This window comes from Psammomys obesus, unplaced genomic scaffold (genome assembly GCF_907164565.1).
Source record: "Psammomys obesus unplaced genomic scaffold, mPsaObe1.curated_primary_1811, whole genome shotgun sequence".
NCBI classification, from domain to species: domain Eukaryota; kingdom Metazoa; phylum Chordata; class Mammalia; order Rodentia; family Muridae; genus Psammomys; species Psammomys obesus.
In genome coordinates this window covers 1508718-1526424 of record NW_026596353.1, presented here as the reverse complement: position 1 = coordinate 1526424, position 17707 = coordinate 1508718, and the positions used below count along the sequence as shown (strand labels likewise).

The window sequence follows — 17707 nt, the reverse complement described above, 5'->3', positions numbered from 1 at the left end:
GGCACCTAGGAAGTATTTTCTCAGGGTCAGCCTCAGAAGGACACATGTATATGCAGGTGCCACTGTGGGCATTCTGGGCTGATAGGGCAGCCAAGTGAGTACTGGTTTTGTGGGCGGCATACTCAGGACCCAAGAGAGAATGGGCTGTGGAGGTTTCCACAAAGTTCCAGAGGGCCAGACAATACGTAGGATGGTCAGATCCCAGGAAGAAGGCCATAGAAAGGCCATTGTGGGAAGCTGGGAGGTGAAACCTATATGGCAATGGAGAGCCCAGAAGTTTAATCTTTTTATTACATTTAATTATTCAGCATATGTGTGTGCATAATGACGTACCTGCCACAGTTTGAGTGTGGAGGTCAGAGGAGAACCTGTGGGAGTCAGTTCTCTCCTTCCATCATGTAAGCCTCAAAAAGCTCCAATTCAGCCCCTCAGGCTTGGCAGCAAATGCCTTCACCTGCTGTTAGCTCCAGACCCCAGAATTTTGAAGATGCCAGGACCACGGTATGTTTCCCAAAGAAAGACATAGGCAAGAGAGGAACTGGCCCGAGAGAGGCTGTGTGTGGGGCCCAGATGCTGCTGTGAAGAGTTCCAGGTACCGAGCAGGTGCTTGAGGATTTGGTATTTTCCCAGCAGCTTTCTATTTTACTTTGGTCTAATTTTTTCTTGCAATGTCCTCATTCTTTCCTTTTGGAATGGAATGTTTAACCTGTGCCCTTGGATATTGAAAGGTTGCTTGAGACAGGCTCTCACTATGTAGTCCCAGCTATCCTAGGATTCACTATGTAGACCAGGCTGGCCTCACATATTGAAAGTATATAACTTTCTTTATATTATTTTCCAGGGGTTCACAGTTAAGGGGGTATTGGAGCCTCAGTACAGGCTTCTGAAGAATGTCAGAACTGTTGAGACTTTGAGCAGGTAGTGAGAGGGCTCAGTGTGTAATGGTGCCTGCCACCAAGCCTGACCCCGAATTTGATCCCAACAACCACATAGTGGAAAAAAGAAAACCAAGTCTTACAAGTTGTCCTCACAGATACACATATGCACCATGGCAGCGTGTACTGTGCCTCCCTCCCTGCAACAAATAACAAACAAAATGATTGTGAGCATATTCAGAGACAAACCAAACACACCTTGCATCATGAGGCCCAAGAGGCCCTAAGCACTGGGCAGGCTGCAGTGCTGCGGGGCACATGTACCAAGTTGGTAGGGGGTGGGCTAGCCACGGGTGCTTGGCACTGTCAGTCTGGCTGGACGTGGGCTCCCTCAGGAGCTTGCAGGAGTGTTTGCAGGGAGCATTAACTGAGGAGCAAAGACCCACCCAGAACAGGGGTGGCACCAGGACGTGGATCAGAGCCCAGAGCCCCTCTTTCTACCATGATGGACTGGAACTGCAAACCCTGAGACCAGAGAAACACTTCCCCGCTTAAATTGCTGGTCAAGTGTTCACAGCAGGAAGAACAAGCCACTTTCACTGGGGTCTAGTGAGCGATGTGTTCATCCACAGCGCCCTCAGGGCCAGGGGTCATGCTCCATGCACAGTGCCCACGGGACCCAGGGATCACGCTCAGATGTTCACGCAGCATCAGAGATCTCTAACACCCCATGTTCCATCATGCACCAACCCAGAACCTAGTTGCTTAAGAACTGAATCTCAGGCTGTTGAGATGAACACAGGAATTTTATTTTGTTTTGGTTTGGTTTTGAGACAGGGTCTTGCTATACAGCTGTCCTCAAGCTCACAGAGATCCTCCTGCCTCACATCTAAACTTTCCCTGTTATAATGTTCACATCCTTTCTGAATAGGTTAAACATGAGTCATAGAAAAGTCCTAGCAAAAAAAGTAGGCTTTTCCCCTGCTCAAGGGCCCCTTCAGTTAAATGGAGATGGAGGGTCCTAAACCAGCAATCACCAACACCAAAGTGGATGCCAAAATAAGCGGTTCTGGTTCACTCAATGGTAGAATATGATGCAGCCATACAGAAAAACATTAAAGACTGGAATTTGTAACAAAATAGACAGAACTGAAGGACATTATGTTCAACGAAGTAAGTCAGATGCAGACCTCATTCCCACGCTCATACCCTGGGCTTAAAAGGATTCGAACTGTGAGGCTCAGCTTGGGACAGAGAGGAAGGGTGGATAAAGACGCTGGGTTTGATGAGTGTGTGTTGCATGCATGCTGAAAATATCTTGTGGGCCCCCATTAATATGTACAATTAGCACAAGTTAATAAAAATAAACTATTACTTTTTAAAAAAAAATCTAAAGAGTTATTGTTCAATGTACCTGAGCATATGTTTTTAAATTACAGCTTAAAATATTATCTTTAAACTTATTATTACTATTGTGTGTCTGTGTGCATGGTGGGAGGTGTGATCACCATAGTGATTGCCACGGTGACCATGTGGAGTCAGAGAGCAACTCTGAAGTCGGTTCTCTCCATCCACCCTTTGGGTGCCAGGGATTCAACTCAGGCCATCAGGGTTGAGCAGCAAGTGCCACTACTCACCCTCACCGAGCCAGCTCACTGGCCAATATCTTTTTAAAAGAATGATCTTTATTAATTGAAGTTTTGTGTGTGTGTGTGAGAGAGAGAAAGAGACTGAGTACAGGTGTCTGCAAAGGTCAGAGGCACTGAAATCCTCTGGGCTCTTTGTGAGGCAGCTGATTGGGTACTAGGAATCAAACTTGGGTCCCCTATAAGAGCAGTATGAATCTTAGCTGCCAAGTCATAACTCCAGACCCAGACCAACTTTTTTTTTTCCAAGTCAGGGTTTTGTTGTTGGTTATCAATATTTAATATTGATTTTCCTAAACCAACTGTATACCCAAATCATCACATGGAGACTAGGATTTACTTAATTAACCTAGAGCACAATGCTGGGCAATAGTTACTCCATCCTAAACCTCCAAGCCATATAGTTTTCTACCATTCAGATTTTACCCATTTTTGGTAAATGGGTAAAATACTTGCTTTTAGTCATGTCTTAGGTCTGGTTCATCTCCCTCATTCTAAGTCCTCTCCAGCAGATCTCTGCTCTTCCACTCTTTCTACTCGCTTCTTTCTCCTCCTCTCTGGACCAGGATTCCTACCCTATTCTCTCCATTGCACAGCACTGGCTGGGTTTATTGAAAATACAGAGAACAAATGGTGGCATGTTTACACAAACTTGAGACAGGTGATGCTTAGAATAAACATCCCAATGCAATGTCCGGATTGAAAGCAAGTAGAGAAATCAGCATTTGAATGAACAAGGGTAAGTTGTATCCTTTCCACATTATACCAACAGGGTTTCTTTGTGTAGCCTGTCCTGGAACTTGCTCTATAGACCAGGCTGGCCTCGAACCAATATTATTTTTTTTTTTAATGAAACTTGACACTAACATTTTCAGAACTGCCAAAGCATTCATTGGAACCCTCATTTGGGAAATAAGTAAGGAGATATCTTCAAAGGCCTGATTTTGAAGCTAGAATGTACCTCAGCAGCAGAGCCCTTTCCTGGACTCCCCTAGTAAGGGGCTGGAGGGATTGCTCACAGCAGAACACTGGCCTCCAAGTCCTGGGTTCCATGTCCAACACAGAGATATAAGTTGTTTTCTAGCGCAGCTTTTGTTGAGTCTGTCTAGAGTCCCATGGAGTTAAGGAGAGCCCTCAGTTCTAAGGTCTGACTATAGCAAGGCTCCAGAAAAGCCAGGCTCACTAGGCATAGAGCAGAGAGCCACTTCAGGACAGAGGGTCTGGCAGCAAAGCAAGGGGATGTTAGCATGTCCTGCTGTGGCAAGGAGCTGAGCCAAGCAGCTGGGTCTAGAGGTCATGACTGCCGTCTAACAGGAAGTGGATGCTGGAGGGTCAAGACTGCACCAGCAACTTTGGCTACTCATGGAGTATGAGGCCAGTCTGGGTAACATGAGTCCGGGGGTCGGGGGAACACATGTGGGTGCGTGTGTATTTGTATTGGTTGAGTCAGGAATCATCCTTGACTTCTCTTCCACCTTATTCACTGAACAGGGTCTCTTAATCAAACCCAGAGCTCTCCAGTGTGTCTAGGATCCTCAGCAACCTAGTTAGCTTTAACTGTCAACATCACACAGCCTAGTGTCACCTGAGAAGAAAGTCTCAATTGAAGGATTGCTAAGATCAAATTGGTCTATGGGCCTGTCCAAGGGGCATTGTCTTGACTGTCAATTGACATAGGAGGGAGCCCACTGTGGGCAGGTGGTTCTGGGGCTGAATAAAAAAGCTCAGCTAATGATTAAGAGAAAGGCAGAAACAGTATCCTCCATGGTTCTGGCTTGTGGTGGTTTGAATGAGAATGGCTTCCATAACCATATGTTTGAATGTCTGGCCACCAGGGAGAAGAACTGTTTGAAAGGATTACAAAGGTTAGGAGCTGTGACCTTGCAGGAGGAAGTATATCATGGGGGTGGGCTTTGGAGTTTCAGAAGTCCATGTGAGGCCCAGTCTCTCTGCCTGCCTGTCTGCAGATTGTGACACAGCTCTCAGCTACTTCTCCAGCACCATGCCTGCCATGCACACCACTACCCTCATAATGACAATGGACCAGGCCTCTGAAACTGTAGGCCAGGCCCTAATTGAATGTTTATTTTACATGAGTTGCCGTAGTCATGGTGTCTCCTGACAGCAATAGAATGGTGACTGAGACTCTGTTCTTCGTCCTTGGCCCAGTGAGTTCCCTGGTCATGCTGAGCCCAACAGCCAGCAGTCTTGCCTTCAGTTCTTGCTTGAATTCTTGCCCTGACTTCCCTCAGTGTCAGCCCGTGGCCTCCCAAGAAGCTGAATGAACCCTTTCCTCCCTGTGTTGCTTCTGGCCACATGTTTTTGTTATAGCCGAGTGAAACTAGAATAGCCTGTCCCCACCTTCTGGGGCTGGACTTACAGGTAGTGACAGTGTATACCCATTACATGCCTGGGTTCTGTTGTGTAAACACCAATCCTCACAGTGGGTCCACAGGTGCTTTAAGCCCTGAGCCATCCCTATCCCTGTCTCTCTACAGAACTCTGGCTGTCCTGGAACTCACTCGTAGACCAGACTGGCCTTGATCTCACAGAAACCCACCTTCCTCTACTTCCTCATTGTTGAGATTGAAGGCTGTGCCACCACCCCACCCAGATGAAATTTTTACATACCATTTTTAATCTCAGAACAGGAGCTAACTGTGCCTGTGGTGTCAATCACCAGCTTTGAAAGGGCAAAAGTTCGTGGCATGATAATCCAGACCTCTGGCTTTACATGTGGGAGCGGAAAGACTGGCAAGACAGCGCTGGCTTTGCAGTGTGGATTACAGGCTGTTATTGGCTGCTCACTGCCATCCAAGACAGGACAACACCCATTACATCCCAGCAGTCCCTCACTCTCGGCCACAAAGCAGGTGCGTGGCCCTCCACTAGGTCGCTCTTGGTCCTCCCAGTGATTGCAGATCATTCCAGAGTCAGTGGTTGGCTCAAGGATGAGTTGTGCCACTGAGACCAACAGAGGCAGAGCCAAGGCTTTGCTGCAACTTCTTAGAGTAGGGTGGGAGATATGGGCTGCTGCTAACCTAAGGGCAGGTCTGAGAGCTCAACAGAAAAGTGAAAGACGGTTAGTGAGATGGTTAGCCTGGGGTCCACACAGCACCAGCAGAGATGGCCAGTTTGCTTCAAGCAGTTGAGTCAAGGCTAGCTCCTGCATTCTCTGCCTCAGTGGGCTTTCACAGTATAAGGCAGACCTGTGAGCCTTTATTTGATTTTGATTTCTTTCCCTCTGAAGCTGCTGGCCCTGTATCCCGGGGGGCCTCTGCCGAAGCCTGTTCTTCTCTCTGCCTGGTCTTAACTAGCCACACTGCCTTCTTAAAATTCTTGAGAGGGTCTTTCTGGGAAGCTCCGGCTGAGGGGCACTGAAAGCGCTCTCGGATGAGATAGCCATGGCTTGTGGGAGCCATGAAACCATTGCTGGTGGGGATGATTCGGTTGACCACAGCATGGACAAACTGGACAGCCAGGAGGGTGCCTGGAATGGGGAAAGGGAGGATCATGAGAAAACTGGCACCAGAGAGGAGTGTTACTGCAGTTAGTAGCATGCTAGGCCTGAAACACAAGGACCTGAGCTTGATTCCTATCACACATGGAAAACACTGAGTGTAGTGATCCATGCTGGCAGTCCCAGTGCTGGTGACACCGAGAGGGGAGGCTCTTTGGGGCACCCTGTCCAGCCAGCTTGACCTAATCATTGACCCCAAAGTACATCCTCTCCAGCACATGATCACCACCCAAGTTCAGGGGCACAAATCCAGTGGACTCCAAAGGGGTCTGCAGGCCACGTGTGGAGTGTGCTGTGAATCCAGAGCATGGGCCTGGCAAGCAGGTCTTGCAGATATGTCCTATGCTGAGAGACCCAGCTAGAGGCCGAAGCAGGGCTGCAAAGGCCCAGGATGGTGCTTTTCCCTCAGGTCAGAGCTCAGCTGTGGAGGTAGCTCAGCAGGCATGCTGCTTAGTTTGTTGCCAACTTGGCATCAGCTTGGGTCACTGGAGCCTCAATGTTCTCCATTGATCCCTCAATCTGACTGAGCGGTAAGGCACTTTCTGAGTAATGACTGGTGTGGGAGGGCCCAGGTCAGCATGGGCAGTCCTGGGTCTGTGAGGAAGCAGGCTGGGCAAGTCATGGGAACATGTCAGCAGACTGCACCCTCCATGGCCCTCTGCTTCAGTTCCTGACTCCCTGACTTCAGTTCTTAACTTTCTTGGGTGATGGGCTTTAACCTGAAGGAGCAACAGAAAAGAAACATGCCACACAAGCAGAAGGACCTGAGGTGGGGTCCCTGGCACCTGCACAAAAGCCAGGGGCTTTTACAGTGTGGACCTGTAATCCTACCTTGGAGAGACACTCAGGGGTGGGTCCCGGGGGCTCAATGGCCAGTCAGCCTAGTTGAATGGGTGAGCTCTTGTCTCAAAAAATAATATGGAGGGCTAGGTGTGGGGCTGCACTTCTTTAATCCTAGCACCTAGGAGGCAGAAGCAGGCAGACCTTTGTGGGTTTCGAGGCCAGCCTGGTTTATAGAGTGAGTTCCAGGACAGCCAGTGTTATACAGAGAGTCCCTGCCTTGGAAACACAAAGACAAACAAAGACATACACAACCACCCTCCCCCAAATAACACAGAGTAACTGAGGAAGACGCCCAGGCTCAACCTCTACCCTTCACATATGCCTGTACACATGTCCACATGCTCGCTTGCAACACGCAGACACACAGACACACAGACACACAGACACACAGACAGATACTAAAATAAAATAGGCTTTTGCATAGCTTGGTCCCACCCTACAGCAGGACTCACCGTCCAGTGCACTCCAGGCAATGATAGAGCGGTCCTTCATGCCTGCGAACACATACTTGTCGTCCTTTGAGAAGCAAGCGCAGCATACCCCTCGGCAGTAGGAGCTCTGTGAAAACAGGCCGTGAAGTGTACTGGGCATGAGAACTGTGGCGTTTGTCGAGGTTGTTTTACGTGTACTTAATTTATTGATTGGAGGTGCGGAGCTGCGCGCCACGGCGCTGTAAGCAAGGCAGAGGACAACTTGCAGCAGTCAGTTTTGGCCTTACGCCATGTGAGTGGTGGGGACTGAACTCAGGTCCTCAGGCTTGGCTTCAAGCACCTTGACCTGCTGAGCCACCTCACCTAGGATCACATGTTTTAACCCTTGGTCCACAGCTGGTAGTGATATTTTAGAAAGTTATGGAACTTTCACCACGTTTGTCTTCCTTGAAGGAAGTGGGTCACTATGGTTCTGGTCTTGGGGCCCACATTCTGTTCACTCTTGGCTTCCTGTTCCACCAAAAATGTGGAAAATGTCAGGTGTGGGAGTCTGAACTGTACATTCCTGCACTACTGAGCTGTCTGCCCCCTGCCTTCCTTCCACCTGAGGCTGTGTCTCCTCAGAATAACTCTTCCTTTGCTCAGTTGGTTCCATCAGAGACTTGGCAACAAGTTAACCAATACACCCTGTGTTCCTGTGTCCAAACTGAGCATGCTCAGACCAGCCTCACCTGGCCAGCCCCCCAACCTGGAGGCATTGCAGAGCAGACCCCAGAGAGATGGACGAATGGACTTTCCAAGGTGCAAGATCTGTCTTCACTGAGGGGACAGCACGGAGCTGCTGCACGGAGCACAGGTGTGCGTGCATGTGTGGATGAGTGCATTTGTGGTGCGCGCGCGCGCGTGTGTGTGCGCTCCTCCAGAGCAGGAGGATAGCCTTATTAGGAATGCCTTCCTCTTTGAGACCCGGTCCCTCATTGGACTTGTCCTCACCCAGTCTGGCTAGCCAGATTTTTCTTTATTACCTTGAGACAAGCACAGATTGTGTAGCCCAGGCTATCTCAGAACTCCTGATCCTCCCTGAGTTGGCCTCCCAGGGCTGGGATGACATGGGTGAGCCACTCTGGCAGGTTTGCTGAGGTTTGACTTCCCTTCACCTTTGCCCTTCTGATGAGTGCCTTTCTTAGCCTCTTGCATGGTCCCTGTAATCCTACCTTGGAGAGACAGTCAGGGGTGGGTCCCGGGGGCTCAATGGCCAGTCAGCCTAGTGAATGGGCGAGCCCTTGTCTCAAAAAATAGCATGGTCCCTGTCCTCAACAGTGGCAGTAGTCGGCACTTGGTGAGCACCAGCCATGCAGTAGCACTGGAAAGCCCAGCCCAAGCTTGGGTCGGGTCAGTCAGCTGCTGGCAGAGGATGAGGAGTGGAGACTGACAGCAGCGTGCATCATTGTACATTACAACAGACTGTATGGTGGCCCATGCCTGCAATCTCAGCTTTGGGGAGATGTGGACAGGAGCACCCTGTTCCCAAAAACAAGGTGAGGAATGATACCCCCAGTTGACTCCTATCCACACACACATTGCAAAGATGTCCACTCACGGCTAGAATCAGTGGTCACACACAAAGAAAGAAGCAAGGCAGGAGGAGAAGAGGAGGGAAGACTCCAGCACGGTGTCAGGGGCCCAGGCCACCTACCTCATAGCTCATCTCGAGTATCCCCCTGCACGCTTGCAGGTCCCAGAGGCACAGCAGCGCATCCTCCGACCCGCTCACTGCCAGCTGCTCGCTGTGGCTGATGTCCAGGCAGCTCACCCTGTTTCCATGGGCCTCCAGAGGGAACACTTTAGACCTTGCACAGTCGTACAGGAAGAGGCCACCAGCTGTCATGCCATAGAGCACACGGTAGTCGGCCAGCACAGCCACACCAACTATGGTCTCGGGCAACTGAGTGTAAAAGGTGTAGGTGGGGCCCTCGATGGTAGGACATGGGTCCCCGGGGCTGATGTCAAGCACCAGAACGATGTTGTCATAGGCGATGGCCAGTCGGTCCTCACGCTTGCTCAGGGACATGCAGTTGACGGCCTTGCGGGCCTCAGGCGGGGGGATGCACAGCACGTCTTGCCTGGAATTCAGGGGGAACACAAGCACGATCCCTGAAACCAGGCCCGTGAAGAGGAGCTTGGCCTGCTCAGCCACCTCCAGACACCGGACTTCATTGGACGTGTCCAGGGAATCCTGCTCCTTGCCTGCACAGGAGGAAGAGAGTCAGGGCGGATCATCTAGTTTTCTTAGTTTTTTATAATTACAAAAATATGTGTATGGACGACAGAGGACAACTAGTGGGAGTCAGTTCTCCCTTTCCATGGTGTGGGTCCGGGGGTTCAAACTCATGTCTTTAGGCTTGGCTGGCCTTAGCTTTCTTAGTTTAGTGATTTTAACGTCTGACCCCTAAATGGCACCTGCGCCCTCACACATGTTCAGTAAGCCTGGAGGCAGATGGAAACTGGGGACTGATGCATGTTCAGTAGACACTGGGGAGGGGCGGGGACCCTGAGCTCCCACAGACGTGACAGGCATGGGGGGTGAGGTGCAGTAGGGTGGGGGAGAGCAGACCCTGGGAACAGCAGGCCTTACCCAAGCTGGGCTAGTGCAGGAGACACTATCTCCAGCGTGCCCTGTCACAACCTCGACTGGCCCTGGGTTAAATTGTGAGACAGATGCCATGAAGCTACTCCTTCCATATTGAGACATTCCCTTCTGATAGGAAAGGGAGGTGCCTCAGGCTGTGAGCTGCCTGCAAAGCTCCGCAGAGCTCTCGAGAGTGGCTAGGAGCGGGGGCGCTGCAGCTGGCTTTATGCCCCCCCATGTTCCTGTAACTCCAACAGACTCATTGTTCTCCTGGCTCAACCCCAGTGCATTTGTTTCTTGGCGTGATTGCCCTCTCTATCTGGGGTGAACAGAAATAGATACCCAAAAAAAGTCTGGCAACACAGGACCTCCTTACATCACCCAGGCTGATCTCCAACTCTTTAGCCTCCTTCCTCAGCCTCCCAGGTAGCTGGGATTACAGCCTAGTGTGGCAAGTCCAATTTGCATCTAATTTAATTAAAATGAAAATTTCATCACCTCATCATCCAGTCTAGGCCTCCACAGGTATTCCAGTGCAAGTGCCATGCCCACTGCCTTCACACCTGTGGCCACAGGCGGAAGGTTTGAGTCCCCCAAACCACAGCGCAGCCAGTGCTGACCTCCACCTGGTGAGTGGAGGTCAGGGGTTAAGAGTACTTGCAGAGCACCTGGGTTCAGTTTCCAGCACCCACACTGCAGCTTACACCCACTGGCACCTCCAGCTGCCGGGAATCTGACACTCTCTTCTGAGCAACTTGGGCACCAGGAACACATGTGGTGATATATGTACACACAGACAAAACAGTTATTCATAAAATATAGAAATTAAAAAACTTTAAGGAAAGAAATTCATCCACAAGGTGATGGTATTGGGAGTTCTTGAGACCTGATTAGACTCTCAGGAAAGCGATTAGTACTCTTAAAAAAAAAAAAAAAAAGACCAAAGCATTGCCTCACTGGGCTAGTCATGCACAGACACAGAAAAAGACATCTGTGACCCAGAAGGGATTCCTCTGCCGACCTCAGCCCCTCCAGGACCTCTGTCCTGGAGTCTTTGTCATTTATGCTGTACATCTCTGTGTCCATGTCTGTGTGTGCACGCCCAAGGTTGACAGGGGTTTCTTCAAGTACTTTTTAACTTCTTTGCGCATGTGTGAGGGGGTGTGCTTGTTCACACTCGTGTGGGTGCACCTGTATGTGGTGTGTGCCTGTCCACATGAGTGCAGCTGCAGGTGCGGGATGACGCTTCGGTTAGGAGTGTCCCTCGGCCATTCTCCACCATATTCCCTGAGGCAGGGTCTCTCACTGGACCCAGAGGTAGTGAAGTTAACAAGCTTGCTCTGGGGAGCCTATCTCTGCCTCCCACCTGCTGGAATTAGAACCCAGCACTCTAACAGAAGTGGAGGTCCAGCTCAGGTCCGAATGGTTGCAAGCATGCACCTCATCTATGGCGTCATCTCCTTAGCTCCTTCTGTTTGTTATTTGAGACAGAGTTTGTAGTTCTGTCTTGAACCCCTGACCTTTCTGTCTTCATTACCACTACCAGACTTGGTTTATATGGTGCTGAGGACAGAGCCCAGGGCTTCCCAAATACCAGACAAACATTGTATAACTAAGCTACAAGCACTCTACCAATTGAGCGAGTCAAATCCTGGCCTCTAGAACTGTAAGTCTATTGTGCACAGTGATTTCAGATTTTACCACACAGACTCCTGTCATCTCTCACAAACCTTCTGCCACGTCCCAAATCGTGACTTTGTTTTTGTCCCCAACCTTGGGGAAGTAGACGTAGCTGCCATGGTGGGACACCGCAGCGAGGCCAGTACGGTCCAAAAATGGAGCTGGAGACCACAGCTTCTGAATGGACGTGAGATCCCAGATCTTGAAGGATGAAGACTTCCAGGATGCAGACACCACCAGAGTCCCACCCCGGACCAGCAGGCTCGCAGGGGCACCCACGCCCTCCAGGACATGGAGTAGGGTACCCTGGTCCGATAGACTCCACACCTGAGGGTCAAGAACAGAGGGCCCGGTCCACCCTGGGAGTATGCTTTGGCCATGCGTCCACCTCTGCAGAATGTGGAGGCTCTGGTTCCAGGGTCCTCGCCAGACCTGGCCACTGAAGACTTCCTGGGGCTTCAGGATTCTCACAAGGTGTCCCAGGGAACTCTCAACAGGGGTGGGGGGTGGGGGAACTACAGAACCCCAAAGAGCCTCTCAGGGTCTGCAGCATTGAACTGTTTTCATAGCAATCCTAAGCATTGGCCTAAGTACTGCAGAAGCTGGATGAGTGAGACTACTGTGCGTGCGTGCGTGCATGCGTGCGTGTGTGTGTGTGTGTGTGTGTGTGTGTGTGTGTGTGCAGATGGCTCAGCTGTTAAGAACAACAGCTGCTCTTCCAGAGGACCCTGTTCAATTCCCAGCATGATGGTACAGAGCCATCTGTAACTCCAGTTCCAAGGATCCACCCTCCACTATCTCCAAGGGCAGCAGGCATGCACATGACAGACATGAGAGCAAGATACTCAGATATAAAATAACAAGGACAAGAAACTGACAAAAAAAAAATCTTCTGACTAAAAACTATGTCATCACGAGAATATGACATGTTAGCAGATTCATGAATATAGATTCTTGTATTGCTTCCTTTTGTTTTTGAAATAGGCTCTCAAGTTGCCCAGACCAGCCATGAGCTTGCCACGCAGCTGAGATAGGCTGGGACCACCACACCCAGCTTCATCCCCTCACTTGGGAGTTGCGGCATGAAGAGGCAGAGCCCTGTGGGAGGCACATGAGTCATGTGGAAAGGATTAAGTAGCTGGCTGTGCTTGTTCACACCTACAAATCCAAGGTGGACAGTGTAGGATCAAAACTCCACTCCATAGAAAATTTGAGGCTAACCCAGATTACATGAGACACTGTTTCCAAACTTGGGGGGGGAGTTCTCAGGAGAGGGGCCTGTTGCAGACAGGCAGGACTGACTTCTTTCTGCTCTCTGGCCTCCCCGTTCCTGTGTGACTGCTCCTTTACATAGGCTCACACCATTTGCACTGATGCGCTGTAGACAAGGAAGCCTCACCAGAACTGGTGCCATTCTATGCAATCAGTCAATTTCCAAAAAGTGTAAGCCGGAGAAATCTTTTTCCAGTTCCCAGCCTCAGGAATTTCATTATAGTAATAGGAAATGCAACCCTAACATTGGCATATATGTATACTACCTATGATAAACAGATAAATACTTCTACATAAATGGACTCTCACATCCTCAAGAGTATCTAAGATTGTAGAGAGGTAATCAGACCAAGATGCTGGGAAGCCCATAGTCCCGCCATTATAGTCTCACCAGTGTTTGACAACGGAGAATTTTCCTCTGCTGTGGCCCTGAAGGCCGCCACACTGAGTTCTCAGTTCTGGTTGGGAATACCACCTGCTTTGTGGAACATTCCAGTTCTCCTACTGGGGTGCAGGATGCCAGCACTCCAAACCCTCCCAGTAAACTCCCCTGTCTGTCTGAGCTCATCTGGCTTCTGTGTAATTTGTACTTAGCTGGTGTTAGGGTCCTGTGTTCTGAGGTTGGGAACCTGGATCCACCCTTACCTGGATGAGTGCATCCCGGGACCCCGTGACAATCAGGTTGTTCTCAGGCCCCCACACCGCCGTCTCCACCACGTCTTCATGCTCCAGATCCGTGGCCATGAACCGGTGGAAGCCTCGTGAGTTGGCCAAGAAAATCCGAACAGATCTTCCGAAGCCTGTCGTGGTAGTGGGTGCTCAGTTAGGCTTCCGAGGCTGGCAGAGCCTGAGAGCAGCTACTCAGTCCATGCAGCCTTTCCAGAGCACCTACTGTGCACCAGAGGAGGACCTACTTTGTGCCAGAGGAGCACTGTGTTCCCAGGGAACACCTACTATGTCCCGGGGAAGGGGTGCAAAAGCCAGAGGCAGGCATGCCCTCACCTCACACAGTCACTGGGTTGCAGGGAAACTGGTGAAACTCCCTATCACCACATGCACTGAGCTCCCTCAGGGCCCAGCACCATCAGCTGAGAACCAGATGAATGCCCAGACCACGGGAGGCATTTCCCACTGGAACCACCACATTTAGTTTCCCTAGCTTAAAAAAAAATCGTTACATTCTATTTACTTATTTACTTAATTAATTAATTTATTCATTTTGTATTTTGAGACAGGGTTTCTCTGTGTACCCCTGGCTGTCCTGGATTCACTCTGTAGACCAGGCTGGCCTCAAACTCACAGAGACTCTCCTGTCTTTGCCTCCCAAGTACTAAGATTAAAAGTGTATGCCACCATGCCCAGCACTTACTTATCTACTTACATATATATTTTGTGTGTGTGTGTGTGTGTGTGTGTGTGTGTTTCTGAACAATCATAATTCCCTATGGTGCAGATGTGGAGGTCAAAGGACAAGCTGTGGGTGTTATATCTACCAAGTGAGTCCCAGGGACCAATCCTGCTCAGCAGGATTGGCAGCAAGCACCTTTTCCCACTGAACTGTCACTGACCCTACTTTCCCTATCCTCTGTATCTGTGTGTGCGCATGCATGTGCACCCCCATACCATGTATGTACTTTCAGAGGACAAAGGAGGTTACTGAGTGTCCTTTGTCACTCCCAATTTCTCACCAAACCTGGGCCTAACCTCCTCTCTCTACTCCCTACAGCATGGGAGTTGCAGGCACACATGAACTACACCCGGACTTTTAACGCTGGACGTTCACATTTGCACAGTGCATGCTTCTAGCACTGGATCATTCCTCATCCCTAGACCCATCTATACACAATGTGGCTCCAAGGCTGCCACGGGAGCACAGAGGAATCAGTGTAAGCACACCACTGAGGCCCTTCCGACAGATGCAAAGGCATAGGTTACACACCCACTCACACACACACCACACAAAGGTTTCACTGTCGGATGTGTGCCCCAGGCTCATCCTCCCTGAACTTCCCCCGCACCAAGTTGAGCCAGCTGGAAGTCGGGAGCCAAGGTTTTTGGTGTTTGTCTTTAAGACAGGGTGTCTTGCAGCTTAGGCTGGCTTCAAACTTATAATGTGCCAAGGATGATTCTGACTCCCAGGCCTCTTGCCTCTGCTTTCCAAATGCTGAAATGACAGTCATGCACTGCTATGCCCAGGTTATGTGGCGCTGGGGGTGGAGCCCAGGGCTTCATGCATGCTAGGCTAGCACTGTAACAACTGAGCCATAAACACTCTATCTACTGAGCCACAGGCACTCTTCCCACTGAGCTCTAAGCACTCTACCAGCTAAGCCCAAGCATTCTACACTGAGCCCCAGCCTCTGCTTCAAATCTGTCCTCTTGCCTGTCCACACTCTCTGTAAAATTCCTTCTATTCTAGGTTCACTGACTCCCAAGAAAGAATGTTTTAGGATTCTATCTGATAAAACACATTGTGAAGTTTACCATACTTGCTGTCTAACCTTGGACACTAAATAAATGGCCCTTTGGGGACAGCGAGATGGGTGTGCTTGCCACCAAGCCTAACAACCCGAGTTCCATCCCTGAAACTCACATGGTAGAAGGAGAGAACTGACGTCCCAAACCTGTCCTCTGACCACACACACACACACACACACACACACACACACACACACACACACAGCAGCCAGTCAATGTTAAATGTGCAAGTAGCAGGCCTGAGCCTCACCCCCAGCATTGTGTAGCCCTGGCCTTGGCCTGTTTCTGGGGATAAGCATTCTCAGCCTCAGGGCTTCCTCCCTGATAATGACAGTCTAGTCTATGTACCTCCGTGCTTCCGTGGGAGTGTGGGGCAGACTCCATTGCACCTTAGGAGGGGCTGGCGACCAAGGTCAGCCTCATGAGTAATGCCAATGTGACCAACTCTGGGCAGGAAACTCAAAACCAGGGCTTAAGTGTTTCTGGGTATGGGTGCTGCATGCACACTGCCTCATGTCACTGCTGGGTACATTTCCTGCAGCACCGAGAGGAGAAGCAGACATTCCTGTTGTATCTCCGGGACACTGCCCATGCTCTTTCCTTTGCAGATTTTGTGTGAATGTGGGACATTCACCTATGCCAAGGCTGCAGGTTGTCGCTGGGTGCTGTCAACAACCACTCTTGACACTATTTTTTGAGACGGGGCCTCTCACAGACCTGGGACCCACTGATTGACTAGGCTGACTGACAGCAAGGCCCGGAGTCCCCTGTTTTTGCCTTTCCCATGCTAGGGTTACAAGCGTAACCATGAGGGGCAGCTGTTACTTTCTCTCAACTCAGGGGAGGGGTCATGGCTAGGGACTCACAGAGCTGATCATCTTGGGGACAGAACCCTGAAATTCTGCTAATCACTCTTAAAAACAAATCGCTGCCCAACTCAGGGTCAGACTGGTTCCCAGAGCATAGTCTGGAACTTTCAATCTGAGAATGGAGAAACAGCACAGCGCCCTCCTTCCTGGCCCCTGGTACACACAGACCTGAAAGCCAAGTGAGCACACACTGGGTGTTCCAGATGCTCGCGCCTCTGGCCTCCAGCCTCACTGCAGCCTTAACATTGTGTCTCTCATGTCATCCTCTCTCCTGTGCTATACACGACACCGGTGCTACCCACACCCCCTGTGCCACCGGCAGGCCCCATGAAAGCAGGACATGTGGTCAGTGGCACAGTCACTCAGGCGGTGCTGCAGCGCAGCCACCATCTGTCTCTCAGAGGCAGCCCTGAACCCACTGCTGCTGTGCCTTTCCTGTGTCCGTGTCTGTACCATGTGAGGGCTGAGCCCTTAGCATCCAAAAAGGGTGCCAGAACCCCTGGAACTGAGGTTACACAGGCTGTGCGCTGCTCTATGGGTGCTGGGAACTGAACGTAGGTCCTCTGCAAGAGCAGCTGGTGCTCTCAACTGTTATTTTGAAAATTTGGTAGAACAACAACAAACAGAAACCACCCATTCACAATATTTATATTGATTTCATGTTAAATATTTGGGTGTAGTGAATAAGCTAATCAATGTGATAAATATGGGTTGATTCAACAAATTCATCAACTATTAGGATTAATACCATCTTAAGTAACTAACAATTGATTAAAAGATGTTTAGTGGGACCGGAGCAATGGCTTGGCAGGTAGGCAATTCAGCATTAGGTGGCTCTTGAAGAGGACCTCGGTTCAGTTCCTAGAACCCACACAAGGTCACAACCATCTGTCTCTCCGGCATAAGGGTGAGCTGTTGCCTGTTGTCACTTTGGGCACTCACACCCATAACACACACACACACACACACACACACACACACACAAACACACACAAATTAAAGATAATAAAATAAAACTTAAAAGCATTTAAAAATCTCGAGAGGTGATTACCTCTGTGTATGGTGCACAGAGGTTATATAGGTGTAAGGTTACAGTGATTACAGATGTGTACACGGTTACAGGTGTGAATGGTGGGCACAGGTGTGTAGATATGGTTTATAGTGATGTATAGATGTGTATGGTGTATGGTGGGCACAGGTGTGTATGGCCAGTACAGTTGTGTGTGGTGGGTGGAGGTGGGTATGGTGGGAACAGGTGTGTGTGTGGCAGGTACAGTGTGTATGGTTGTGACTGTGTTTGGTGGGAAGAGAGGTGTATGGTGGGTACAGTGTGTTGGCGGGTACAGTGTGTTAGTGGGTACAGTGTATTTGGTTGTTACAGTGTGTTTGTGGATACAGTGTGTTTGTGGGTACAGTATGTTTGGTGGATACAGTGTGTTTGGTGGTTACAGTGTGTTTGGTGGA

At 50.0% G+C, this 17707-nt stretch overlaps 1 protein-coding gene across 3 annotated transcripts in view; it reads right to left on the bottom strand.

Annotated features, from left to right (window-relative positions):
- Positions 1-17707, bottom strand: part of Nwd1 (NACHT and WD repeat domain containing 1) — a 72256-nt gene that overhangs the window by 8802 nt on the left and 45747 nt on the right. The window contains exons 15-19 of one of the 3 annotated variants that reach the window (XR_008719006.1): positions 13542-13696; positions 11675-11951; positions 9012-9562; positions 7337-7442; positions 5153-6011 (exon numbers count right to left, since the gene is read on the bottom strand). Coding sequence is in view for 2 of the 3 variants with exons in the window: in XM_055597328.1 (XP_055453303.1) it covers positions 5713-6011; positions 7337-7442; positions 9012-9562; positions 11675-11951; positions 13542-13696 (1388 nt within the window). In the remaining variant the exon portion in view is untranslated. Of the gene's footprint in view, positions 1-1669; positions 6012-7336; positions 7443-9011; positions 9563-11674; positions 11952-13541; positions 13697-17707 lie in introns of those variants that run through there. The other 2 variants (XM_055597328.1, XM_055597329.1) reach the window with 2 other exon arrangements.